Source organism: Pan paniscus, chromosome 8 (genome assembly GCF_029289425.2).
Source record: "Pan paniscus chromosome 8, NHGRI_mPanPan1-v2.0_pri, whole genome shotgun sequence".
In the NCBI taxonomy this organism is placed as follows: domain Eukaryota; kingdom Metazoa; phylum Chordata; class Mammalia; order Primates; family Hominidae; genus Pan; species Pan paniscus.
Genome location: NC_073257.2, coordinates 114,448,880 through 114,476,114, shown reverse-complemented (window position 1 = coordinate 114,476,114; position 27,235 = coordinate 114,448,880). Strand labels below are relative to the sequence as shown.

Genomic DNA, 27,235 nt, shown 5'->3' with positions numbered 1-27,235 from the left:
ACCACAGGCAGGATCTGTGCTCAGGAGCTGGTGCAGCCAAGATTGGATGATTCCCTTAGGATGGAGTGGCTGCCTGGCTGGGAAATGGCTGGGTCCACATGTGGGCCCTGAGGCCTGACCCTTGCCCTTGCTGTGTCTGGATGACACCAGGTCTAGCTCTTAGCTACAAAGGAGAAAACCAAGGCCTGAGCAACTCAAGATGTGTCCTCAGGCCATGTCTCTGGAAGTAGGGGAGGTTCAGGGAGCCATTCCTACCCAGTCTGGTATCATGGGGAATGTAAACAAGAGACTTTGAGACCTATCAGGCTTGGAACCACCACCAATAGGTCATAGCAGCCTGCAGAGAAACTCCTCCCTTCCTTATTAGGGGATAGGCCTTTGTGTAAATATCAAGGGAATCAGTGGAACCTTCACATAGACTTCGTGACCAAAAACAAGCACTGGTCAAAGCTGGGCAGGTTCCCACAGCTTCTGGCAAAGAGCAAGGACGACCCAGAGCTGGCTTCCTGCTGGAAAGTCCTGTTCCTGAGACTGGGTCTTCACTGTTCAAAGAATACCCGCCACCCCATTACTCCCTCTCAGCTACAGCCATTCTCTCCCAACCAAATGCCTCCTTCCCTTTCTCCCTTCTCCCATCTCAGCAGGTTAAATCAGACCATCTGAATCTACCTGACAAACCATCAGAGGAAACAGAAATCAGGAAGAGGCCAAAGGAAACCTCCCACTCCCTTCACTCCCCCTCCTCAAGCCTCCTTGTCCTCCCAGGACCCTTCCCACAGGAAGGCTTGAGCCAGCGTCCAACCTGTGCCTCACCTGGAGGAAGGTAACTACCCCAAAGGGTGTCTGCACGGGCTGCATCTGTGGGTCCTCTGTCAGCAGCATGTGCTGAATTCTTGACTCACTGTTATCCAAAGGGCTGTGCCAGGACACATGGTCCCCACTGCAGAAGGTGTTCTCTGTGGGAGAGACACAAGGATCCTCATTGTTCAAGGCCCCAGATCCAGGCCTGGAATCTGGGCTGGGATCTCACTAGCCCAGGCTGGGAGGCTTCCCAGCCTCTTAGGGTAGCCTCTGTGAAGGAAGAGAAGCATTCACTCCGGATGGAAGCAAAGAGTTTGTGGATATTTCCAAAAACCTAAATTGTTCCTGCTTGCCAATTCTGTCAGACTTAAATGGAAAAGGACAGGCTATTAGTGTGAAAGCTCCTTCGGCCTGGGAAACCCGAAAGACTTCTGGCATCTGCTTCGCTTCCCCAATATCCCGACTCATGGTGGGAGGCAGGAGCCATGACTGGATCTGCCAAGAAAGAATAAGGTGCTTTTCTGTAGGGCCACCTGGCCAGAAGTCCACAGAGAGGCAACAGGGCAATGAAAGCCCTTCACCTTGGAGAAACAGACCGAAATTTCTATGTTGCTGAAACGGCACTCAGAAGGAAACATCGAACCTTGGAGAGCCTTTGAAATCTATCACCATTTTCCCACAGGTAGATGTAGGAATTCCTGAGGAACACTAGGCTTCAACTAAATGGAGGTCTAAATAGTGCCTCCCACACCGTGGCAGAGACAACTCATGAGGATCCTCAGGCCATGTCTCTGAGATGTTCAGATTCTGCCAAGGGTAGCTGTTGCCATGAGGGCATAGCCTCCTCACACACAGGCTCACCACTGCACTTCAAGCAGGTACGTTACTTTAGAGAGAGTTTTGTTTAAGGCCACATAACCACAAGGGAAAACAACCCCACAAGGTACTAAGTCTCTCACCAGCTCTGACTCTCATCGTGGGTGCCAAGGTGCTCTGTATGTCCAGCCTATGCATCCACAGGCTCCCTTCCATGTTTTGTCCTTACACAAATGGAAGCACACTATTCTGCAGATTTCATTTAATTATATATCTTAGACAGCACCTTTTTTTTTTAATATGGAACACTTCACGAATTTGCATGTCATCCTTGCTCAGGGGCCATACTAATCTTCTCTGTATCGTTCCAATTTTAGTATATGTGCTGCTGAAGTGAGCAAGAGATCACTTTTTTTTTTTTTTGAGATGGAGTCTTGCTCTGTTGCCAGGCTGCAGTGCAGTGGCGCGATCTCTGCTCACTGCAACCTCCGCCTCCCGGGTTCAAGCGATTCTCCTGCCTCAGCCTCCTGAGTAGCTGGGATTACTGGCATGTGCCACCACACCTGGCTAATTTTTTGTATTTTTAGTAGAGGTGGGATTTCACGGTGTTAGCCAGGATGGCCTCGATCTCCCAACCTCGTGATCCGCCCGCCTCGGCCTCCCAAAGTGCGGGGATTACAAGTATGAGCCACGGCACCCAGCAGAGATCACTGCTTCTCAGCATATGGAGAGCTATCTCATTCTTTAAATGGCTGTTCCAGAGTTCACTATGGTCTGTCATTCATGATCTCAGAATCTCAACAGTTGAGGTATCTTTCTTCACTTTTTATCAATATTTAAGGTAAGGCAGAACACACACATACACACACAGACACACCTTTTCCATCCAAGATACGGCTTCAGTTATTGGTCCTAACCTCAATAGTGTTCATTCAGGCAGGAGAAGGAAGACTGCTTCATCTGAGATGTGATAATACAGGGGAGAGGAGAAGGCACAGCTTCAGGTAGAGCCAACTAGAAACCCCTAAATTTCCAAATTCCTGCTAGGCCCACTCTTCCCAGAATCTCTCTCCTTTTACATAAGTGTGTTTCTACAAGCAACCTGCATGTTCTGCAAGCAAGAAACAATGCAACAGGTAAAAGGAATGAATAAGTAATTAACCCCCACCAACAACATACACAATACAAACAGTCCAGGTCCACCAGATGACTCCACTGGTAAATTCTGCCAAAGATTTAGAGAAGAATTAATATCAACTTTTTGCAAACTCTTCCAAAAAATAAAAGAAATAATTTCTAATTCATTCTATGAAACCAATATTACCATGATATGAAAAGCAAAGGTAAGACAAGAAAAAAAACAACTATAGACCAATATACTTTATGCATATACAAACAAAAATCCTCAACAAAATACCAGCAAACAGAACCCAGCAACATATAAAAAGGGTTATACAGGCCTGGTGTGGTGGCTCATGCCTGTAATCCCAGCACTTTGGGAGGCCGAGGCACGCGGATCACGAGGTCAGGAGTTCAAGACTAGCCTGGCCAACAAAGTGAAACCCCGTCTCTACTAAAAATACAAAAAATTAGCAGGGCGTGGTAGAAGGCGCCTGTAATCCCAGCTACTCGGGAGGCTGAGGCAGGAGAATCACTTGAACCTGGGAGGTGGAGGTTGCAGTGAGCAGAGATTGCGCCACTGCACTCTAGCCTGGGCGACAGTGTGAGACTCTGTACTCTGTCTCAAAAAAAAAAAAAAAAGAAAAAAAAAAGAAAAAGTCGGGGGGGGGAGGTGGTTATACACAATGACCAAGTAGAATCTATCCCAGAAATGCAAGGTTAGTTATACACAAGAAAATCAATGTAATACAGATTATAAAAATTACTACATGATCATGTCAATAGACACAGAAAAAGCATTTGACAAGATCCTTTTCATGATAAAAAAAAAAACTCAGATTTGGAATAGATGGAACTTCCTCATCTTGATAAAGGACATTAACAAAAAACCCCACAGCTAACATCATACTTGATTAATGGTAAGTGACTGAACTAATTCCTTCTACGATCAGGAACACGACAGAGGTGCTTACTCTCACCACTTCTATTCAACACTGTATTAGCCAGGACAACTAGGCAAGAAAAAGAAGTACAAAATAAAAGGCCAGGTGTGGTGGCTCACGCTCTAATCCCAGCACTTTGGGAGGTCGAGGCAGGTGGACCACCTGAGGTCAGGAGTCTGAGACCAGCCTGACCAATATGGTGAAACCCTGTCTCTACTAAAAATACAAAAATAAGCCAGGCGTGGTGGCATGCATCTGTAGTCCCAGCTACTCGGGAGGCCAAGACAGGAGGATTGCTTGAATCTGGGAGGCAGAGGTTGCAGTGAGCCGAGATCAAAAGTTATTTGTATTTGTATATACTAGCAAGGAACAATCCAAAAATAAAACTAAGGCCATGCATGGTGGCTCATGCCTCTAATCCCAGCACTTTCAGAGGCCGAGGTAGGAGGATTGCTTGAGCCTGGCAGTTAGAGACCAGCCTAGGCAACAGAGCAAGAACACCCATCTCCATACACACACACACACAAATTAGCCAGGCATGGTAGTGCACACCTGTAGCTGCAGCTATCTGGGAGGCTGGAGCAGGAGGATGGCTTGAGCCCAGAAGTTGAAGGTTGCAGTGAGCTATGATCACATCACTGCATTCCAGCCTGGGCAACAGAGTGAGACTGTGTCTCAAAAAAATAAATAAATAAATAAATAAACAAACAAAATAAAAAATGAAAGTAAGAAAAACAATTCTTTCACAGTAGCATCAAATATAATACAATGCTTCATTTAACAAAGGAAATGAAAACTTATACTCTGAAAACTACAAAACATCATTGAAAGAAATTCGAGAAGACCTACATAAACGGAAAAATATCCAACATTCATGGATCGGAAGACTTAGTGTTGTTGAGATGGCAGTATCCCCAAATCCATCTACGGGTTCAGTGCAATCCCTATGAAAATGCCAGGTATCCTGTTGCAGTAATTCACAAACGGATTCAAAACTTCACGTGGAAATGCAAGACACCCAGAATAGCCAAAACATTCTTAAAGAAGACGAGCAAAGTTGAAGGTCTTAATTTTCCTGATTTCAAAACTTGCTACAAAGATATAGTCACCAAGTCGGTGCGGCACTGGCATAAGGATAGACATTTGATCAATGTAATAGAATTGAGAGGCCTGAAATAAACTCTCACATTTGTGGGCATTAACTTACTTTTCTTTTTTTTTTTTTTTTTTTGAGACAGAGTCTTGCTCTGTCGCCCAGGCTGGAGTGTAGTGGCACGATCTCAGCTCACTGCCAACTCCACCTCCCAGGTTCACGCCGTTCTCCTGCCTCAGCCTCCCGAGTAGCTGGAACTACAGGTGCCCGCCACCACGCCCAGCTAATTTTTTGTATTTTTAGTAGAGATGGGGTTTCACCATGTTAGCCAGGGTCTCAATCTCCTGACCTTGTGATCCGCGTGCCTCGGCCTCCCAAAGTGCTGGGATTACAGGCGTGAGCCACTGCGCCCAGCCTGTGGGCATTAATTTTCAACAAGGGGGCCAAAACAATTCGATAAAGGAAATAGTCTTTTCAGCAAATGCTGCTAAAAGAACTGGATACTCACACGCAAATGGATAAAGTTGGAGCTCTTTCTTATATCACAAACAAAAGTCAATTCAAAATGGATCACAGACCTAACTGTAATAGCTAAAATTATAAAACTTTTAGAAGCAAACATTGGAGTAAATCTTTTGACCTTGGATTAGGCAAAGGTTTCTTCCATACAATATCAAAAGCATAAGTAACAAAGGATAGGTAAATTAGACTTCATCAAAATTAAAACCTTTTGTGCTGGCTGGGTGCAGTGGCTCATGCCTGTAATCCCAGCACTTTGGGAGGCCGAGGTGGGCAGATCACCTGAGGTCAGGAGTTCAAGACCAGCCTGGCCAACATGGTGAAACCCCGTCTCCACTAAAAATACAAAAAAATTTGCCGGGCGTAGTGGTGGGCACCTGTAATCCCAGCTACTCGGGAGGCTATGGCAGGAGAATTGCTTGAACCCGGGAGGAGGAGGTTGCAGTGAGCCGAGATCATGCTACTGCACTCCAGCCTGGGTGACAAGACCAAGACTTCATCTCAAAACAAAACAAAACAAAACAAAAAAAACTGTTTGTGCTGTAAACAATACCATCAAGAAAGTAAAAAGAAATGCAAAGCAAAATCACTTTTGAGATATCACTTTATACCCATTAGGGTGACTATTAATAAAAAAAAGAAAACAGAAAATAAGTGCACAAGTGTTGGTGAGGATGCAAAGAATTTGGAATCCGTGTGCATTGCTGGTGGAATATAAAATGAAGCAGCCACTGTGCAAAACAGTACGGCGGTTCTGCAAAAAAAATTTAAACACAGAATTACCATATGATCCAGCAAGCTCACATCTGGGTATATAGCCAAAATAACTGAAAGCACGGTCTCAAACAGATATTTGTATACCTGTGTTCACAGCAGCATTATTCACAATTGCCAGAAGGTGGAAACAACCCAAATGTCCATCAACAGATGAATGGATTAACAAAATGTAGTATTTACACACAATGGAATACTATTCAGCCATAAAAAAGAAATTCTGGCAAATGCTAAAACATGGGTGAAACTTGATAATATTACGTTAAGTGAAATAAGCTAGACACAAAAGGACAAATACTGCATGATTTCACTTACATGAAGTACCTAGGGTAGGCAAATTTATAGAGACAGAAAATAGAATGGTGGTTGTCAGAGGCTGGGGGAGAAGCGAGTGGGGAGTTATTGCTTAGTGGGTACAGAGTTTAAGTTGGGGAAGATGAAAAACTTCTAGAGATGGATGGTGGTAATGTCTGCAAAACAATGTGAATATACTTAATAATGTCACAGAACTGTACACTTAGAAATTGTTAAAATGATAAATTTTATGTTACATATATTTAATCACAATTTTTTTTTTTTTTGAGACGGAGTCTCGCTCTGTCACCCAGGCTAGAGTGCGGTGGCGTGATCTCGGCTCACTGCAAGCTCCGCCTCCCGGGTTCAGGCCATTCTCCTGCCTCAGCCTCCCGAGTAGCTGGGACTACAGGCACCCGCCACCATGCCCGGCTAATTTTTAGTATTTTTAGTAGAGACAGGGTTTCACCGTGTTAGCCAGGATGGTCTCGATCTCCTGACCTCATGATCCACCCGCCTCGGCCTCCCAAAGTGCTGGGATTACAGGCGTGAGCCACCGTGCCCAGGCTTAATCACATTTTAAAAGAAAAAACCCAGAGAATGAGAGAAAATATTTGCAAATCATATATCTAATAAGTATCCAGCATATATTAAGTATTTTGTATCCAGAATATATAAAGAGTTCTTACAACTCAATAATAAAAGATAAATAATTCAATTTAAAAATGAGCAAAGGATCTGAATATATTTCTCCAAAGAAGACATACAAATAGCTGGCCGGGCATGGTGGCTCACACCTGTAATCCCAGCACTTTGGGAGGCCAAGGCGGGCAGATCACCTGAGGTCAGAAGTTCAAGACCAGCCTGGCCAACATGGTGAAACCCCGTCTCTACTAAAAATACAAATATTAGCCAGGTGTGGTGGCATGAGCCTGTAATCCCAGCTACTAGGGAGGTTGAGACAGGAGAATTGCTTGAACCCGGAAGGCAGAGGTTGCAGTGAGCCAGGATCATGCCATTGCCTTCCAGCCTGGGCAACAGAGTGAGACTCTGTCGGAAAAAAAAAAAAAGATATACAAATAGCTAATAAGCACATAAAAAGATCCTCAATGCCATTAACCATCAGAGGAATGCAAATCAAAACCACAATGAGGCCAGTGCAGTGGCCTCCCAAAGTGTTGGGAGGCCAAGGTGAGAGGATCGCTTGAGGCCAGGAGTTTGAGACCAGCCAGGGCAACCATGGCAAAACCCCATCTCTATAAAAAACAAACAAACAAACAAAAAATTAGCTGGGTGTGGTGGCCCAAGCCTGTAGTCCCAGGTACTCAGGAGGTTGAAGTGGGAGGATTGTTTGAGCCCGGGATGTGGAGGCTGCAGTGAGCTTTGGTCGCACCGTAGTATTCCAGCCTGGATGACAGACTGAGACCCTGTCTCAAAAAACAAAAGAAAAGAAAAGAAAAAACCCACAATGAGACACCACCACTTCATATCCACTAGAATGTTTAAAACAAAAAAGATAGCAATTACAAGTATTATCTGGCAATAAAAAGGAACAAAATACTAATATATACTACAACATGAACCTTAAAGACATTATGCTAAGTGAAAAAAGCCAGTCATAATAGACCTTATATGATTCCATCCATATGGAATGTCCAGAATAGGCAAATCTATGGAAACAGATAGTAGATTAGTGGTTGTCTAGGGCTGTGACGGTTGGAGGGAATAGGGAGTGACCAATATGAGGTTCTTTTTTTATGGTGATGGTTTCACAACTGTGGATGACATGGTATGTGAATCGTATCTCAATAAATCTGTTATTAAAAAAGAAAGAATAAAGCAGGCAAAAGGAAGGAATCTTGAGGCACAGGCAAAGTAGGGGAAGCAAGGCCAAGCCTCTAAATTCCTTGTTCCCACCACCCCAGGCACAGCAGCCTGGCCTGGGAGAAACCTGACCCATAATGCTGAGACATCACAGCACTGTGTATGTCTACATGACCTGAACAATCACCTACTAACATGTTCTTTTCTACAAATGAGAAAAGGATGCTTGAGATTGCCCACAGTCTCACAGTACGTCAGTGATGATGGGCATGGCCCAACACTTTCCAAACTTTGGGCTCATCCACAACACCCATCAGCATGTTTGCCATATCTGTGCACCATCTGTACCATTACTTACCTGTATTTTTCCCCCTAAAATTGACTTGCCTTTTTTTTTTAACCTAAACAAACTTACTCTGAAAAGGCAACTTCATATCACTATACTAAATAAGGAAAATAAATGGCAAATTAGTGTTGCTTACCTCAAGTGGTAACTTCAGGATAATATAACAAAATGTTATTAATTTCTAACTGATATTGTTGCCTACCTAAAATTGTTTAAAAAATGAAATAAACAAGGGTCAAAGAGCTGTTCAAGGTTTAAAGAGTCATATAGAGCTGAGACAAAATCACCAAGACTGAGAGAGAACAAACTGGGCCGGGCATGGTGGCTCATGCCTGTAATCCTAGCATTTTGGGAGGCCCAGTGAGAGGATCTCTTGAGCCCAGGAGTTCAAAACCAGCCTGGGAAACATAGTAAGACCCCATCTTAAATAAAAAAAAAGACAAAGAGAACCAAAGAGAGAAAAGTGGCTTCACTATTCATGCTACCAGTTACCACTCTTGTGCAGTTACCAGCTGAAATCGCCTGCTGGTTTTGGCAAACCCTGGCTTAGTGGTGAACTTCGGAGTTGGGAAGGCCCTGTTTCTATTTGCCTCCATTCCTAACTGGATGTGACCCTGGGCAACTTGCCCAAACACAGTATCTAAGCCTGTTAACAGGAAATAGCGTGCCTACTCAATATGCTTTCTACTGCAGTATGTTATTACTCGTGTACTGGAATACAGTACAGATACTCTCACCCAAGTCACCAGAAAACAGGACTGGCCACAGAGCTTGTCGCTACCAGCAAGTGCCCAGTAGGTGGCACCATTGCTCCTGGTTTAAGAAACAGATGGGCCAGTTCCCTGGAGCTCTGCATCCCTATCTGATGTCTAGTCTGTAGAAACATACCCCAAACCGAACATCACACACCAGGGCCTGTTGTGGGGTGGGGAGAGGGGGGAGGGATAGCATTAGGAGATATACCTAATGTTAAATGACGAGTTAATGGGTGCAGCACACCAACATGGCACATGTATACATATGCAACAAACCTGCACGTTGTGCACATGTACCCTAAAACTTAAAGTATAATTAAAAAAAAAGAAAAAGAAACATACCCCAAACCGGGTGGGGATTTATTTAGGCTGGAAACAGGGAAAAGGCTGGAAAGATTTGGAGCCATGACCTTTGACCTTTTATTAACCAGAATTAACATGATTTTAAAATACTGTGCAAACGCAAACTGTTTGAACCAGAATGACCAAAAAGCACTTTGTGCAGGCTTAATAACTTGGGAAGGGGCTTAATTTAGGCAGCTGGGAAAGGGAGACTCTAAGGCAAGAAAAGGGAGTCTGGCCCAGGTGTTGCTCTAGGATCAACACGTTCCACCCTGAGCATGTGTGATCAGGCTTTGGCCAAAGGTACTCCTGAGTTAAAGTGGGGAGCAGAAAGTGCAACTTCCATCAGAAATGCTTGGAGAGCAGGACACTAACAGAAACTTCTAGTGAGGGGCAGGGTCTTCCGCAGCTCTGCCTGATGAAGGAACTAGACTTATGAGCTCTTCTGTGGACAAGAAATGGTCTTTCTTAACAATGAAAGAGCCCTGGTCACAGTTTTCAAGCATGGGACAAAGCCACAATGAGTTCATTCTTGAGTCCGGTCTGGTCTTTATGCCCTGGATGCTCAGCCCCATTCTGTTGGAGCCACTGTGGGGTCTCAGCACTCAGGCCCCTGCGCCCACCCTGGGAAGCTCTTGGCCCCTTCAGAGGGGCTTTCAAATGCTAATAATGTCTCAGTTAGAGGCCCAGCTGTTCAGTCCAGCGGTTACAGGAGCTGGCTTCCTCTCTCTTGCTCCCCAAGGTATCCTCATTGAAAAGTCAGGGTGAAAATCCCAGAGACCTCCACTTAAACCACACAGCAGAGGCTCCCCCGCACCCAGTGTCTGAAAGAACGTCGCCATTCCAGGTAAGGGCTGGGTAGACACTTTCTATTCCCTTCCCTCCTTGGAGCTTTGCCCCCGGGTACCAGGAGAAACCTCCCTCAGCTACCCGACTTTTATGTTGTTTGGCAAATTCACTGGAAGGGAAATACCACTCCAGGATAGCAAAAGGAGTCTCTCCCCTCCCCGCCAAAAATGCTAGTTACGGTTCTACACCTTGCTCACTTGGGAGAAAGATTTCATTCCTCCACGTCTCATTCCCCATTAACAAACAACTCCTGGGCAAGAACTCTGAAAACGTGGGGGGTGCTGAACAGGCGCACAGAATCCTACTGGCTCCTCCAATTGGCCATCACCCCACCCCCACCTCCCTGACATCCAGCTTCAGTTATGGTGGTTTGAAGTTGGACTGTCCCGGATATAATAAGCTAGCAAAATCTAGGGAGAGGGGTTGCAGAAGAAAACAGCTATTGTTTGTAAAATAGTGCTGCCTTTGAAACATAGAAGCAAATACATTCCTTGAGTTCTTACAAATACATTCTTCAAGAGTTCTTAATTCATCCTAACTCTAGACAGTGCCAGCCTGCCTCCCTTCTGTGCAAAAGTACAGGCCCCGTGATGTTCTACATAATAGCCTGGAAACTAACGCCCCAGCCCAGGGTCAGAATTAACATACTTGGTCTGTGGAGCGGGGACTAATGTTCCCTTTGGGAGCCCAGGAGCGTGAAGCTTGGCACTGTGAAAGCCAAATGCCCCTTTTCTCCAGGTGCTCTTCTGCGTGCTCTGAGATTATTCCGTGCTTTCCAGGGACAGAGAACAAGGGGAGGAAACGCAGCGGGACTGTGCCAGGTGTCACAGGAGTGGCTAGTCTGCAAGAGGTGTTTTTGAGAGAGCAGGAAAATGGGAGGTGACCCAAAGCAGGCTGGGAGACTCAGGTCTGTCAACTTGGAGGTCAAATATTTGACAATGGCACAGCCATCATAATCTCTCAAGAAAAAATCTCCACTCCTCTTGCATTTCTGGTGTTCACAAATCATTCTGATAACCAGGGCTTAAGTGTCTTCTGTGAACACCCGGAGCTGGTCCTAGGGGGGCTTAGCAGTTCTTTCCCAAAATGTCAGATGTGCCAGACATGTCCCCAGTAACACAGACTGCTGAGGAGGAAAGGTTCAGTTAGCCTATGCCCCATATCTGGAAGTCCCAGGATGAAGCCGACACCTGTGGGGAGACTCTGGCAACTGCCTAACCCGCCCTCCTTCCTGAGAAGGCTCAAGCTGCTACTGCTGCGGCCATGGTGGACTGCGCAGCGGAGCTGGGCCCAGAGGAGGCTTCCTCTGAGATTGGAAGACAGCTCCTTCTCAAGTCAACAGAAGGCCCACGAGCAGAAATATATTTACGGGGGCAGAACTACAGGTCCACACAGGCCTGGGAGCTTCATGACTCCCCAGTGAGAGGAGGAGAAAATCTGGAGTTTTTGTTGAACAAAACATCTCTGGCTGAGGCAGTGAAGGAAATAAAGTTCAAAGTTAGTCCTGTTGGCTTCTGCCCAGCCCAGATGCTCCTAATGGGGGCCACTCAGTCTGCCTACTGCCCCCACTGGATCTCTCTGTAAGCCCATACTAATTTCTAAAACCCATGCCTAATTTCTTCTTCTTTTTTTTTTTTTTGGAGACAGAGTCTCTCTCTGTCGCCCAGGCTGGAGTGCAATGACACAATCTCGGCTCACTGCAACCTCCACTTCCTGGGTTCAAGTGATTCTCGTGCCTCAGCCTCTCAAGTAGCTGGGACCACAGGCACACACCACCATGCCCAGCTAATTTTTGTATTTAGTAGAGATGGAGTTTTGCCATGTTGGCCAGGCTAGTCTTGAACTCCTGACCTCAAGTGATCCACCTGTCTCGGCCTCCCAAAGTGCTGGGATTACAGGTGTGAGCCACCACGCCCAGCCCAAGCCTAATTTCTAGACCAGAGAGGAGAATAGGGATGTGTGTGCCTAGTCTATTGCCAGAAATGAAAAGCCTACAAAGTTTTAGGCCACAGGGTGTAGCACAACCACAAATGACATTTCTGGAGCCCTTAGCACACCCGCACAATGCTACCCTCATTTTAGGGAGGAGTAACCCCAGGCACTGTACAGAGGGCACTGCCCTCAGGAAGACACAGAGCCTCCTCCAGGCAAATTCTCCCTCAACCTAACAGTACCCACCCACCAAAGGAAGGCAGCAGATCCTCTTCTTGTCTGATCAACACTGACTTTTCCTGGTAACAGCAACTCTCCTTCCTCCAGGAATCCAAATAAAGCTGAGAGTGAGCACCTCCCTCCACTTCCCTGCCTACCCGGCTCCATACCCCCTCCCCAAGCCAAAGCCAAAGAACCTTACAGCAGAGTAATGACGCAAGACCCACACTAGGAACTAGGACAGAAACCTTGCAGCAGAGTCTTGAGACAAGGCCCACACTAGGAACTGGGACAGAAATTGAATACAATGATGTATAAACAGCGTAGGAGCAAAAAAAATAAACACGTCCTGCGTAATTCCCCTTTAACAGTGGACCTCCTGCAAGGAGAGGAAAAGATGGGATACTCCCCAGCTCAGAAGCTACAATTTGTTACAAACCAACAGAATTTCGCACCCCTGCCTTTCTCCCAACACAGTGCACAGCAGACAGATGCTCCAAAGGAAGGATAATCCCAGGAACATGGCTGACTGCTCAACAGCCCCTCTGCAGGGCTTCCAATCAAACTCCAAAGAAGGGGAAAGACAGAAACTCTCTTTAAGAAAGAAAAAACAACAAAGCAAACAAACTGGGGGGGGGGGGGGGTGCGGGGGAGGAGACCCAAAACAGATTCTCTGTACATGTGGCTGAGGAGCTCTTGGGGCTAGAAGGTAAAGTTCTTCATAGCTGGTCAAATGGCGCAGATGGTGACCAGTTGTAGAGTTTCCCAACTTGGTCATGTGGTAGAAGCAAGAATTAACCCCTACCCTCACCCACCTACCTTTTCAAAGTTCTGGATGCAGTTTTATCACTTGAAAAGTTCATTTGAGTGTTTGGTTTGAGAGCTTCCCTCAGCTAGCTCTGTCTGATATTAATTTGGCTAAATGTGGTTGCAAGACATGGAGACGGGAAATGAATACGCAGTCCCACTTGATTAAAGAAGACTGAGAGAAGACATATTTGCTCTTGCAAAACTGAAAGGAAATGTAAAGGCTATTCCTTCCAGGTTTTGCCTGGAATCAAAGGAATCGCACAGCTAGCCAAAGGAGACTCAAAACTGCTTCCCTATGCATTTTCTCCAGAACCTCCCGCTCTTCAGCTTCCTTCCTGTCCCTCAAAGCCACAATCATAAAGGCAAACAGTGAAGTGTAAGGGAAATCCCTTTATAAGCAGAGATGCTCAGTAAACTGGAATACAAGTCACAGCAGGGGAGGTGGGAGGCTGGCGGGCTGCCAGAGACCCTGCAGGTTCTCACCCCAAAGCGAGTGTAGGGGGCTGCAAACCTTTCAGAACTGGACTGATGCAGTTTCGCTAGCTAGAGATAGACTGTGGACCTGACACTCACCCTGTGCCCACATGGGCAGGGCACACAGCAGACAGCCTCATTCTCCCCCCAATGAGGGTGAGGACCCTGACTGCCCACAGAGCTCAGGAGGGTTCACCTGGCCACAGCTTGTAGCTGTCACTAGTCAAACCTCATTTACTCACCCATATATGCTATGCCCACCTGTAAAGTACACAGGTCCTTGCTTACCCCTTAGAGAGAGCCTGAAGTCCTAATCTAGCAGATGCCTTCACTTTTCTTTTTAAGCAGCTCCATCTGTTTAGACACCTGTCAGCATGAGAAGGCAGAATCTTCTGCCCACAAGCTTGTAACTGAGCAAGACCTGCCCTTGTTCCTCTCTCCTTCACCAGCACGAGGGCCTGCCACCTACACACAAGGCAGAGCCCAAGCCTCTTTGTTCTTTTTTTTTTTTTTTTTCCTTTGAGACAGAGTCTCACTCTGTTGCCCAAACTGGAGTGCAGCGGTGCCATCTCAGCTCACTGCAACCTCTGCCTCCCAGGTTCAGGCAAGTCTCCTGCCTCAGCCTCCCGAGCAGCTGGGATTACAGGCGCGCACCATCATGTCCATCTAATTTTTTTTTTTTTTTTTGAAACGGAGTCTTGCTCTGTCGCCAGGCTGGAGTGCGGTGACATGATCTCAGCTCACGGCAACCTCTGCCTCACGGGTCCAAGCAGTTCTCCTGCCTCAGCCTACCGAGTACCTGGGACTATAGGCATGCGCCACCATGACCAGCTAATGTTTGTACTTTTAGTACAGACAGGGTTTCACCATGTTGGCCAGGATGTTCTCAATCTCTTGACCTTATGATCCACCCGCCTCAGCCTCCCAAAGTGCTGGGGTTACAGGTGCCACTGCACCCAGACTAATTTTTGTATTTTTAGTAGAGATGGGGTTTCACTATGTTGGCCAGGCTGGTCTCGAACTCCTGACTTCAAGTGATCCACCCATCTCGGCCTCCCAAAGTTCTGGAATTACAGGCATGAGCCATCATGCCTGGCCCCAAGCCTCTTTGTTCTTTGTTTTTTGTTTTTGTTTTTGAGACGGATTCTCGCTCTGTCGCCCAGGCTGGAGTGCAGTGGCGCGATCCCGAGTAGCTGGGACTACAGGCGCCCACCACCACGCCCAGCTAATTTTTTTGTATTTTTAGTAGAGACGGGGTTTCACCATGTTAGCCAGGATGGTCTCGATCTCCTGACCTAGTGATTCACCCGCCTCGGCCTCCCAAAGTACTGGGATTACAGGCATGAGCCACCAGCCTCTTTGTTCTTAAAGCCAAAGGGACTAAGGAGGTTTTAAACTCGTAGTCCTGGCCAGGCACGGTGGCTGTTTGAAACAGAGTCTTGCTCTGTCGCCCAGGCTAGAGTGCAGTGGCGCAATCTTGACTCACTGCAACCTCTGTCTCCCAGGTTCAAATGACTCTCCTGCCTTAGTCTCCCAAGTAGCTGGAATTACAGGTGTGCACCACCATGCCTGGCTAATTTTTTGTTTGTTTGTTTTGTTTGTTTGTTTGTTTTTTAGTAGAGACAGGGTTTCGGCATGTTGCCCAGGCTGGTCTTGAAATCCTGGCCTCAAGTGATCCACCCACCTCAGCCTCCCAAAGTGCTGGGATTACAGGCGTAAGCCACTGTGCCCGGCCTCCTTAAACATCAACTTTTAACCCAGAGAGAATTTTGGTTGGCCTCATCCCCAGCAATCCAAAAAAAGATAAATTAATGAAACACTAACTTCTCTTTAGCTCAGTCACTGGCCATCTTAGTGTAAGGTGAAACCGTTACTTATTAGTACTGACTATTTTTCTTCTACCAGGTCATGGGTGCAAATAGTCACCCAAAATGTATTATGTATACCCTCCTGTTCAAGACAAAATCAGATCCTCTAGTTAAGAGTCTCCTCTCTTAGCTTTATTCTCTGATATGATTTTCTTACTGTGTAACCTTGAAGAAGCCACTTAACTTCTCTGCATCTGTTTTTTCACCTACCAAAACATGATGTGATGATATACTGTACACCTTGAAGGTTTTGGGTTTTTTTTTAGAATCCAAGAAAACAAAATATGTAAAAATTGCCTTGTGTACTGAAAATACTGTACAAATTAAACAGTTGCTATTCATTTGAAAGATCTGACCACTGGAAAATATGGCCACTATTTACACAAAAAGAAATGAAGACAGAAGGATCCAGTAGCACTGAGACACAGACATAGAATCCACCCACATAGGAAGAGCAGATGGTTTCTTCGAGGAGCCACGATTCTAATTTTCAGCTTAGGAAACTAACTCCCTTCTTCCTGCCTTAGTTTACACCAAGAAGCACAGCTATAGTACTTATGGATGTTCTCAGAAGTCACCCAGCTGGGTCAGACCTGGAGGACCTGGGAAGCATCGAGAAGAGGAAGGGGGAAGGACTTGTTTGCAAGAAACCAGACTGGAACACAGAAGAAGGGGTCACAAAAATACCGATTAGAAAACAAACAAACAAACAAAAAACTAAAAAAACCCCAGCATTAATAAATGGTCTCCTTTGGGAGGCCGAGGCAGGCGGATCACAAAGTCAGGAGTTCGAGACCAGCCTGGTCAACATGGTGAAACTCCGTCTCTACTAAAAAATATAAGAATTAGCCAGGCGTGGTGGCGTGTGCCTGTAGTCCCAGCTACTTGAGAGGCTGAGGCAAGAGAATTGCTTGAACCTGGGAGGCGGAGGTTGCAGTGAGCCGAGATTGCACCACTGCACTCCAGCCTGGGCAACAGAACAAGACTCCGTCTCAATAAATAAATAAATAAATAAATATTCTCTCGGTTCGGCAATCTAGATTCCCAAATCACCAACTCCACACCCAGAGCTTAAATCCCCTCTACAAGCGCCTGGGCCAGCAACTGCCCAGACTACTAGGAAAACTTCAGGGATGGTGAGTTTACTGCCTCCCAGTGCCTATCCACATTTGGAAATTCTTCTACATCCCAATGAAGAGTTAACAGCTTTCTAGCTCTCTATTCTGAGTAACAAAAAGTCAAATCCCTTTTCCATATGGGAAGACCTCAGCTATTTTTAAATACCTGTTGTGGGTCATAGTTCAACTCCCTACATATTCCATCTCAAAGTCTTTTCGTCTTCAAACTAGAATGTTTCCAGTTACCTCACTTTTATAGTCATTCCTCATAGATGGACAGTTTTGAAAGGTTTTGCCAGTTTGAATGCCACCATTCTCTGGACACACTCTGATTGGTTTAAATCCCTTGTTGAATGTTGCACCCAGAAGGGGCTGTTGGGTCAGAGGCGGGACATGAGGCAGGCACTTACCTCTGAGTATCTGTGTAAAGAACAGCCCCTCAGCCGTCTATGTACCTGCCCAAATTTCAAAGTTTCCCTACCAATCAGATACAGGAAGGGGGTTATAGATAACCAATTTTGGGTGATTTGATTATAGGAAGAGATAGCAATAAATCATTAGTGAACCCTTTTGGTGTTCAGGCCAGACTCTTCCAGGACATTTCTACCTGCTTGGAGAGATAGAGAAGGGACTGAGTTGTGAGGGTGAACTCAGGTAGTGCAGGGCTTTCCAAGAGCCACAGAGTCTGAGTAGCCTGTGGGCCTCCAGCCTCAAAGAACTTCCTTAATGTTGGAGTACGGCCAGCTTTAAAGCTACCAAGAGTGGGAAGAGTCCTGTGTCTTATTTTACGGACTTGAAAGACTACACAGTGCTTCCTCAGTGCCTGGACTGCCAAATGGCCATGACTACAGGTGAGAACACAGTGGCAGCCGCGGCAGGGGCCACCCTGCCTAGTGGAATCACCTTCAAAAGGAGAGCTGGGCATATGTGCCAAACTGTAAAATCTGCGGACCTTGTGACCCACAATCCCACTTTAGAAACTGATCCTGAGATAATTGGACGCAGTTGCCAAGATGTTCATATATGGGCAACAATCTTATAGTGTTGTTTAAAATAGGGAAAACTGGAAACTATCTGCAAGTTCATCCAGAGGGGTCTATTTATCCTAGAGGGGCCTGTTATGTTAGTATCATACAATGAAATGCCATACAATTACAAGCACTGCTATAGATATATATATATATATATATATATATATTTTTTTTTTTTTTTTTTTTTTTTTTTTTTTGAGACAGTTTTGCTCTTGTCGCCCAGGCTGGAGTGCAATAGTGCAATCTTGGCTCACTGCAACCTCCGCCTCCCAGGTTCAAGTGATTCTCCTGCCTCAGCCTCCCAAGTAGCTGGGATTACAGGTGCCCGCCACCTCACCCAGATAATTTTTGTATTTTTAGCAGAGACAGGGTTTCATCACATTGGCCAGGCTGGTCTTGAACTCCTGACCTCAGGTGATCCACCTGCCTTGGCCTTCCAAAGTGCTGGGATTACAGGCGTGAGCCACTGTGCCCGGCTGAACTATAGTTACTTAGCTAGAAAGACTTCCATGACATGATGCTGTGTGAAGAAAGCATGTTAATATATACAGTACTTAGTAAAACTGCCTATTTTTTGTATAGAGACATATCTAGAAGGATAGTAACCAAATAAAAATGGCTGTCTCAGCAGCATATTTATTTTTGTTTTCAACATATATTTATTTAAGTTACAAAGTAACATAGGCTTATTATAAGAGAGTCAAACAACAAAGAAATGTATAAAGTAAAACATGAAAATCTCTTTTCCCATCAGTCCCATTTCTCAGCTATTAACATTTGCTGTTAACATCTGATATGCAGTCTTTAAGACTTTCTTTTCAGCATGTATAATCAAAGTCATACTTTTTTTTTTTTAAGTAAAAATGAAACTCCACTCTACCCATTGTTCTGCGACAAGGTTTCTTTATGTTTTCAGTGTTGCCTGGATTTTTTTAATGTCCTTTTTGTAATTAGGAAAACAATAATGTTATATTTGTTTGGGGGAATAAAAGTGTACCAGCCAAGGACAGAAGACAATGAATGTGTGATGTGAGTGGCCCAGTAAAGAGAAGCAAAGGACAAGGTTTTCCTGTGTTCAGATCACCACGGTACTCAATACAGGAGGACCTAGACATGCCCGGTTGGCCCAGCAGGTTGATAGTGTCCTGTTCTTCCTAAATCTTCAAAGCCAAAATAGGCTGCTGGAGCTAGGCCTGGGGCTAGGGGATATTGGGCTGTAGCCTCTCCCAGAGATGCGTTCCCTGCCCAGCACAGTGCCCCAGGTATGCAGCTTCCACTGGGCCAAGCAGGACAAGGCAGAGAAGGACCCCCACTGCTGTTTCAGAGTCTACCTGCTGCACGCCAGCAAAACAACAATCCACTGCCTGGGTGTGTTGCAATCCCTCTTTAAAAGCACCCGAATTCCCTCCCTTTTCTCTTCCCCCCCTGGCTCAAGCTCCAACTGTCATCTGTCCAGAGAGAGGGCTCTGTGAGGAGTCAGAAATGCTGCTTGAACCTCATCAGAACCCTCGAGGGAGGGCCATTCTGTTCTCTTGGTCCTTGAGTCCTGGGAAGAACCTAAACAACAAGCTTGTCCTCATGTCTGCCCTGCAAGGCAAGAAGACAGGCCTGGCGGTGGAGACCCACTCCCAGGGAATCTCAAGCAGTACTGTGTATGGCTTACGGGCGCCAGTCATCTTCCACTGAGAGAGCTATGAAGAAACTGAGTAAGAAAGCAGATCACTGTATCTCATCCAAAGCTGTTCCAATAAACACATTCTCCTCAGTACCAGAGAGCATACCTTGAAGTGGTAACCTGACCACACCTGCACTTGTGGCCTAGATTGCGTCTCAGGACTCACTGTCCCCAGCCTCTGAGAAGTTCTTTTAAAAATTCAGTCATGTGGCCAGGCATGGTGGCTCAAGCCTGTAATCCCAGAAATGTGGGGGGCTGAGGCAGGCAGACGGCTTGAGTCCAGGAGTTCAAGACCAGCCTGAGTAACATGGGGAAACCCCAGCTCTACAAAAAATGAAAAAATTAGCCAGGCATGGTGGTGTGCACCTGTAGCCCCAACTACTCGGGAGGCCGAGGTGGAAGGATCACCTAAGCCCCAGGAGGTGGAGGTTGCAGTGAGCTGTGATTGCACCACCGCACTCCAGACCGGGTAACAGAACCAGACCCTGCCTCAAAAAGAAAAGAAAAGAAAAGAAAAATTTGGCTGGGCCCAGTGGCTCATACCTGTAATCCCAGCACTTTGGGAGGCCGAGGTGGATGGATCACTTGAGGTCAGGAGTTCGAGACCAGCCTGGCCAACATGGTGAAACCCTGTCTCTACTAAAAATACAAAAATTGGCTGGGCACAGTGGCTCATGCCTGTAATCCCAGCACTTTGGGAGGCCAAGGTGGGTGGATCACAAGGTCAGGAGATCGAGTCCATCCTGGCTAACATGGTGAAACCCCGTCTCTACTAAAAATACAAAAAATTAGCTGGGAGTGGTAGCAGGCGCCTGTAGTCCCAGCTACTCGGGAGGCTGAGGCAGGAGAATGGTGTGAACCTACGAGGCGGAGCTTGCAGTGAGCAGAGATCGTGCCACTACACTCCAGCCTGGGCGACAGAGCGAGACTCCATCTCAAAAAAAAAAAAAAAAATTAGCTAGACGTGGTGGCAGACACCTGTAATCCCAGCTACTCAGGAGGCTGATATAGGAGAATTGCTTGAACCCGGGAGGCACAGGTTGCAGTGAGCCGAGATGGCGCCACTGCACTCCAGCATGGGCGACAGAGCAAGACTCCATCTCAAAAAAAAAAAAAAAAAGTTCAGTCATAGTTATGTTTTTTCTTTTCTGATAATAAAACCCATGCTGTATGCAAAAAAATATTTCAAAATGGCAAGAAAGTACAAAAAGGAAAATATCAATGACATATAACTCCATCACCCTAAGATGGCCTTTGGTGAATATTTTCACATGTGTCTGCCAGTGATCTATGTGGGCATGTACATATTGTTAACAGAATTGGAATCCAACTGTATAAAGTGTTGCAATCTGGTTTTTTCTTTTTCTTTCTTTCTTTCTTTTTTGAGACAGGGTCTCACTCTGTCACACAGGCTGGAGTGTAGTGGCACAATCTTGGTTCATGCAACCTCTAACTCCCCAGATGGGGGTCAGGTGATCCTCTCACCTCAGCTTCCCAAGTAGTTAGGAAGGACTACAGATGCACACTATCATGCCTGCCTAATTTTTGTAATTTTTGTAGAGATAGGGTTTTGCCATGTTGCCCAGACTGGTCTTGAACTCCTGGGCTCAAGCAATCGACCCACCTCCTCGGCCTCCCAAGGTGCTGAGATTACAGGCATGAGCCACTGCCCTGGCCTTTTTTTTTCTTGACAGGTTTTGGATGGGGCGCAGTGGCTCACGCCTGTAATCCCAGCACTTTGGGAGGCCGAGGCAGGCGGATCACGAGGTCAGGAGATCGAGACCATCCTGGCTAACACAGTGAAACCCCGTCTCTAATAAAAATACAAAAAATTAGCAGGGCATGGTGGTGGGCGCCTGTAATTCCAGCTACTAGGGAGGCTGAGGCAGGAGAATGGCATGAACCCGGGAGGCAGAGGTTGCAGTGAGCCGAGATTGTGTCACTGCACTCCAGCCTGAGCGACACAGCGAGACTCTGTCTCAAAAAAAAAAAAAAAAAAAAGAGCCTGTTTCCTTTTCTTTTGCAATGTGCTTCTTAAACAACAACATAATTTTTTTTTTTTTTTTTTTGAGATGGAGTCGCTCTGTCACCCAGGCTGGAGTGCAGTGGCACAATCTCGGCTCACTGCAACCTCCGCCTTCCGGGTTCAAGTGATTCTCCTGCCTCAGCCTCCTGAGTAGCTGGGACTATACAGGTGCCCACCACCATGCCCGGCTAATTTTTGTACTTTTTTTTTTTTTTTTGAGACAGAGTCTCACACTATTGCCTGGGCTGGAGTGCAATGGCATAATCTCGGCTCACTGCAACCTCCGCCTCCCAAGTTCAGGCGATTCTCCTGCCTCAGCCTCCCAAGTAGCTGGGATTACAGGCGCCCGCCACCACGCCTGGTTTATTTTTTGTATTTTTTAGTAGAGACGGGGTTTCACTATGTTGGCCAGGCTGGTCTAGAACTCCTGACCCTGTGAGCCGCCCCCTTGGCCTCCCAAAGTGCTGGGATTATAGGCGTGAGCTACCGCGCCTGACCTAATTTTTGTACTTTTAATAGAGACGTGGTTTCACCATGTTGGCCCCGCTGGTCTCGAATTCCTGACCTCAGGTGATCCACCCATCTCAGCCTCCCAAAGTAATGGGGTTACAGGCGTGAGACACTGCACCCAGCCATAAATAATATTGATTGTTTCTATGTATAATGCCAGGGTCTGCATTAGGAACACTACCTATATTATGAAGTAGATATTACTATTACCTGTGTTTCACAGATGAAGTAACCAACTGTTAGAGATGTTCAATTTTGGTCCTACATGGCCCAACTAGGATTTGAACCCAGGCAACCTGCCATTTGGATTCCTGCTCTCAGCCATGTTCTTTTCCAGCCCTCTTCGCTGAACACTCTATCATGAGCAGTTTCCAGTCATCAAAGTGCTTTACCTCCTGCAGAGATGCTAGTTCTACTGTCCTAACTCTCCAGCGGCAATCTCTGCTTGCCAGTGGGCTTCACTGCCCCCTGCAGAAAGCATCCCTGAATTGCAAGTGCTAGAGACAAAAGGGCCACATTCCGCTGAAAGAGCCAACCAATTAAAACTCCACAGGGGTCCAGAGATGAGAGACCTTGTCCGAGGGTGAATTATCCTAGCTGAATGCCTGTATCAAATAGATGCTTTCGGCCAGGCGTGGTGGCTCACGCTTGTAATCCCAGCACTTTGGGAGGCCGAGGCGGGTAGATCACGAGGTCACGAGATCCAGACCATCCTGGCTAACACGGTGAAACCCCATCTCTACTAAAAATACAAAAAAAATTAGCCGTGCGTGGTGGCGGGCACCTGTAGTCCCAGCTACTCGGGAGGCTAAGGCAGGAGAATGCCGTGAACCTGGAAGGCGGAGCTTGCAGTGAGCCGAGATCGCGCCACTGCACTCCAGCCTGGGCGACAGAGCGAGACTCCGTCTCAAAAACAATAAATAGACTCTTTCTACTAAAAGTTTCAAGTCATTTAATGTAGTTCTCCAATGTAGGATACAGACCTATAGAAGCTAAAGGAACTTGCTAAAGAAAATCCTTCAGCAACACAGCAGGAGATGCATACCCCCCAACCCCAACAAACTCTAGGTACTGTAATTGATTCCTCTACCACAGGCCACAGAGCACAGGACCCAGCTAAGGCAACTCATTTCTCAGGACCTCTGAAATCTCACAGAGATGGCTACCTCTCTCCACCTGAGTTGTTATTCAGAAGTGGAAAACATTCTCTAAGTCAGTTGTCGGCCGACTTTTGCAGTGAACGGCCAGAGATAAAATATTTCAGGCTTTGAGGGCCATATCATTCTTGTTACAACTACTCAACTCCACTGCTGTGGCACAAAAGAAGCCCAGGTAATCCATGATGGGTATGGCTATGTTCCAATATAATTTTACTTATAAAAACAGGTGGTTATCAGGATTTGGCCTGCAGGCTGTACTTGCCAACCTCTGCTCTCAGGGTTTAAGTTTTCCCTAAAAATACCCAGATTTATATATTGGCTAAATCACTTAAATTTTAGGGCACAAACTCATTTCTGAGGGACTGACCTGTTTTTCTTCAGTGCAGTAGGAACACAATCTTTCAACTATTAATCTAAAATCTTAGGAAAGTGCAGAGAAATCAAGAGTTGTTTTGTCTTATAGTTGGTCAGTATTACTAACTGATAAAAGTGAAAATATTTCACAGATCCACAGCAACCAGAAAAGAGGATGAATCAGGTTGAGGCAAAGAAAATGTCAGGAAAATTAAAAAGAGTGTGAGGGAGAAAAATGATATGAATATAACCAGGCAGCTCCATTTGGCTTTAGTTAGCTGACTGGGGCAATAGGCAGCTTAGCGAAACCAGGAAACGAGAGCTTGAGGCTGGGTGCGACGGCTCATGCTTGTAACCCCAGTACTTTGGGAGGCCAAGGCGGGTGGATCACTTGACCCCAAGAGTTGGAGACCAGCGTGGCCAACATGGCGAAACCTCATCTCTACTAAAAATACAAAAATTAGCCGGGTGTAGTGGTGCACGCCTGTAATCCCAGCTACTCAGGAATCTGAGGCATGAGAACAGTATGAACCTAGGAGGTGGAGGCTGCAGTAAGCCGAGATCGCACCACTGCACTCCAGCTTGGGTGACAGAGTGAGACTCTGTCTCCAAAAAAGAGAGAGACAGCTTGACAGCTCTCATTGGTAATGATGGAGCACCTCTTTCCAGAAAGCTTTACCTGAGGAAAAGATATGAAGACCACATACATTTGGGACATGAGAGAAGAAAGCCAGGTGAGCTGTAGATGAGAAGCTGCCTGCAGCCTAGTAACATCTTACCTGGGGACGTACTCTGAGCTCCTCACTCAACCTTCCTGACTTCCTTTACTCACCTGCAGGGCAGGGAAGAGGAAGCAAAGCCTGATCTCCCTCTTGGATCTGAGAAGATAGCCCTGTGGTGTGCTGCTGAGCACAGCAATGCTGAGGCTGCTAACACCCCCAAGATAAGAGGGTCCCCTTCTTAGGCTGGAGAGCCTCAGGATAGAGCAGGCTTGAGACAGGATTCTGCTGAGTTCAAGACCCCAGGGACTGGAATGGCAGAGCTGAGAAGTATCCATGACCCTGAGGGCTGCGCTCCAACTGCTGCAGCAGCCCCTGTCCCTTCTGCGTAAGAGCCACTCTCAAAATGCAGCTAGAGTCTCAAATACTTCAAATCCAAGTACATCTTAATTTAACAAAAAAAAAAAAAGGACTTCACTCCCCAAACTGGCCATTTCACCTTCCTCCTTAACATGCTTTCATTTTCTTTTCTTTTTTTGTTTTTTGCTCTGTTGCCTAGGCTGGAGTGCAGTGGCATGATCCTGGCTCACTGCAGTGGCATGATCCTGGCTCACTGCAGCCTCAACCTCCCGGACTCAATCTATCCTCCCCACTCAACCTCCCAAGTATCTGGGAGTACACGTATAAGCCACCACACCCAGCCCTTAACATGCTTTCGTAGCTTTCCATTACCCTTAGAATCAAGACTCTATTGAGGCAAATGCACCATGACTTGCCTCAAGCCCAGCACTTTCCTATTCTTGCCAGGCCTCCAGCTTTTCCTGAGCCCTCGCCTCTCCCTCACCTCCCTCCAGCTACATAAGCCTTCTTTCAGTTCCTCATCTTTCCCTTTTAGTGATCTTATGGAATCAAATATTTGCTTATTTTTTCAATGTCTGTCTCTACTAGCTAAAGGCAGTGGAAAGTTTGTTCCACACAGCTTACCTAGCATTTGACAGAGCCTCTGCTGTGTCGCAGGCACTTAAATAAAATAAATATAACTGATGAAAAAGCTCCTTTTCCCCAAGTCCTCTCTCTTCATCTAAAATGGACCCTTGGCGGCTGAGAGGCTGGAGCACGCAGAGCAGGCTGGTTAGACTGTCCCTGGAGGCTTGCTCTTGCCACTCAGCAGCTACAGGAAGTTCTCCAGGGCCCATCACCTCCCTATCGCCTCATCTGAAAAGGGGCAATATGAACCAGTATCTTCCTCACCAGGCTACCCACCGCACAGGTTAAATAAGAGAAGGTAAGTACCTAAGATATTGGTGCTCAATATCTACTGTTTTGTTTTTTTGAGACGGAGTCTCACTCTGTCGCCCAGGCTAGAGTGCAATGGCACGATCTCAGCTCACTGCAACCTCCGCCTCCTAGGTTCAAGCAATTCTCATGCCTCAGCCTCCTGAGTAGCTGGGATTACAGATATGCACCATCATTCTCAGCTAATTTTTGTATTTTCAGTAGAGATGAGGTTTCACCATGTTGTCCAGCCTGGTCTTGAACTCCTGGCCTCAAGTGATCCAAATGCTTCAGCCTCCCAAAGTGCTGGGATTACAGGTGTGAGCCACCACAGCCAGCCAATACCTACTGTTTTATTTACTTACTTTTAACTATAGAAAAGCAAGTTTTGTTGTTGCTGTTGTTGTTGTTGTTGTTGTTGTTTTTGAGACAGAGTCTTGCTCTGTTGCCCAGGCTAGACTGTAGCAGCGCGATCTCGGCTCACTGCAACCTCTGCCTCCCAGGTTCAAGCAATTCTCCTGCCTCAGCCTCCCGATAGCTGGGACTACAGGTGCGTGCCACCACACCCAGCTAATTTTTATATTTTTAGTAGAGACGTGGTTCCACCATGTTGGCCAGGATGATCTCAACCTCTTGACCTCGTGATCCACCCACCTGGGCCTCCCAAAGTGCTGGGATTACAGGCGTGAGCCACCGCACCTGGCATAGAAAAGCAAGTTTTAAAAAAGGACCTCAACAGGAAAAGACTAAATCACATCTGTTAACTTTTGGGAAGGCAAGAGGAGGCAAACCCCAAGAAAACTCTACAATGCATTGAGGTTCCTTATGTAAAACATGACTTGCTGTCAATATCTGGAAAAGTCTCTCTGACTTACAGAGGCAGGCTGTGTCCCTCAGCACTTCCAACTTCAGAGACAGGAAGCATGATGGATGGATTCCTGGAACTCTAAACTGTGCAACACACTGTATAAGGTTTGCTAGCCAGGCGCAGTGGGTCATGCCTATAATCCCTCCACTTTGGGAGGACAACACGGGCAGATCACTTGAGCCCAGGAGTTCAAGACCAGCCTGGGCAACATGGCGAAATCCTGTCTCCACAAAAAATTTAAAAATTAGCCGGGTGTGGTGGCATGCACCTGTAGTCCCAGCTACTTGGGAGGCTGAGATAAGAGGATCAACTGAGCTCGGGAGGTCAAAGCTGCAGTGAGCCATAATCGTACCACTGGACTCCGGTCTGAGCAACAGAGTGAGATCCCATCTCAAAAAAAAAAAAAAAAAAAAAGCTTGCTGGTCTTTCCTAACCCTAAATGCATGCCACAAAGTGTGTATGAACCAATCTCTCTGGCCAAGGAACCTAAGAAGGGGGACCTATTCTCAAGGACTCAGTAAAGTATTTTGTTGCTATAAAAACACTAGGCTCGGTGCAGTGGCTCACATCTGTAATCCCAGCTACTCAGGAGGCTGAGGCAGGAGAATCACTTGAGCCTGGGAGGTGGAGCTTGCAGTGAGCCAAGATCATACTACTGCACTCCAGCCTGGGTGACAGAGCAAGACTCTGTCTCAAACAAAACACACAAACAAAAACAAC

The 27,235-nt window shown here is 46.4% G+C and overlaps 1 protein-coding gene and 1 non-coding gene across 7 annotated transcripts in view; both read right to left on the bottom strand.

The window, feature by feature from the left end:
- Positions 1–27,235, bottom strand: part of SUFU (SUFU negative regulator of hedgehog signaling) — a 125,919-nt gene that overhangs the window by 39,645 nt on the left and 59,039 nt on the right. For all 6 annotated transcript variants that reach the window (XM_055093326.2, XM_055093325.2, XM_034931388.3 and 3 more), the window contains one exon: positions 814–956. In XM_055093326.2, the coding sequence (XP_054949301.1) occupies positions 814–956 (143 nt within the window). The remainder of the gene's footprint in view (positions 1–813; positions 957–27,235) is intronic.
- Positions 1,912–2,018, bottom strand: LOC112441136 (U6 spliceosomal RNA). The gene has a single exon (XR_003029097.3). It is a non-coding gene; the product is annotated as a U6 spliceosomal RNA (small nuclear RNA).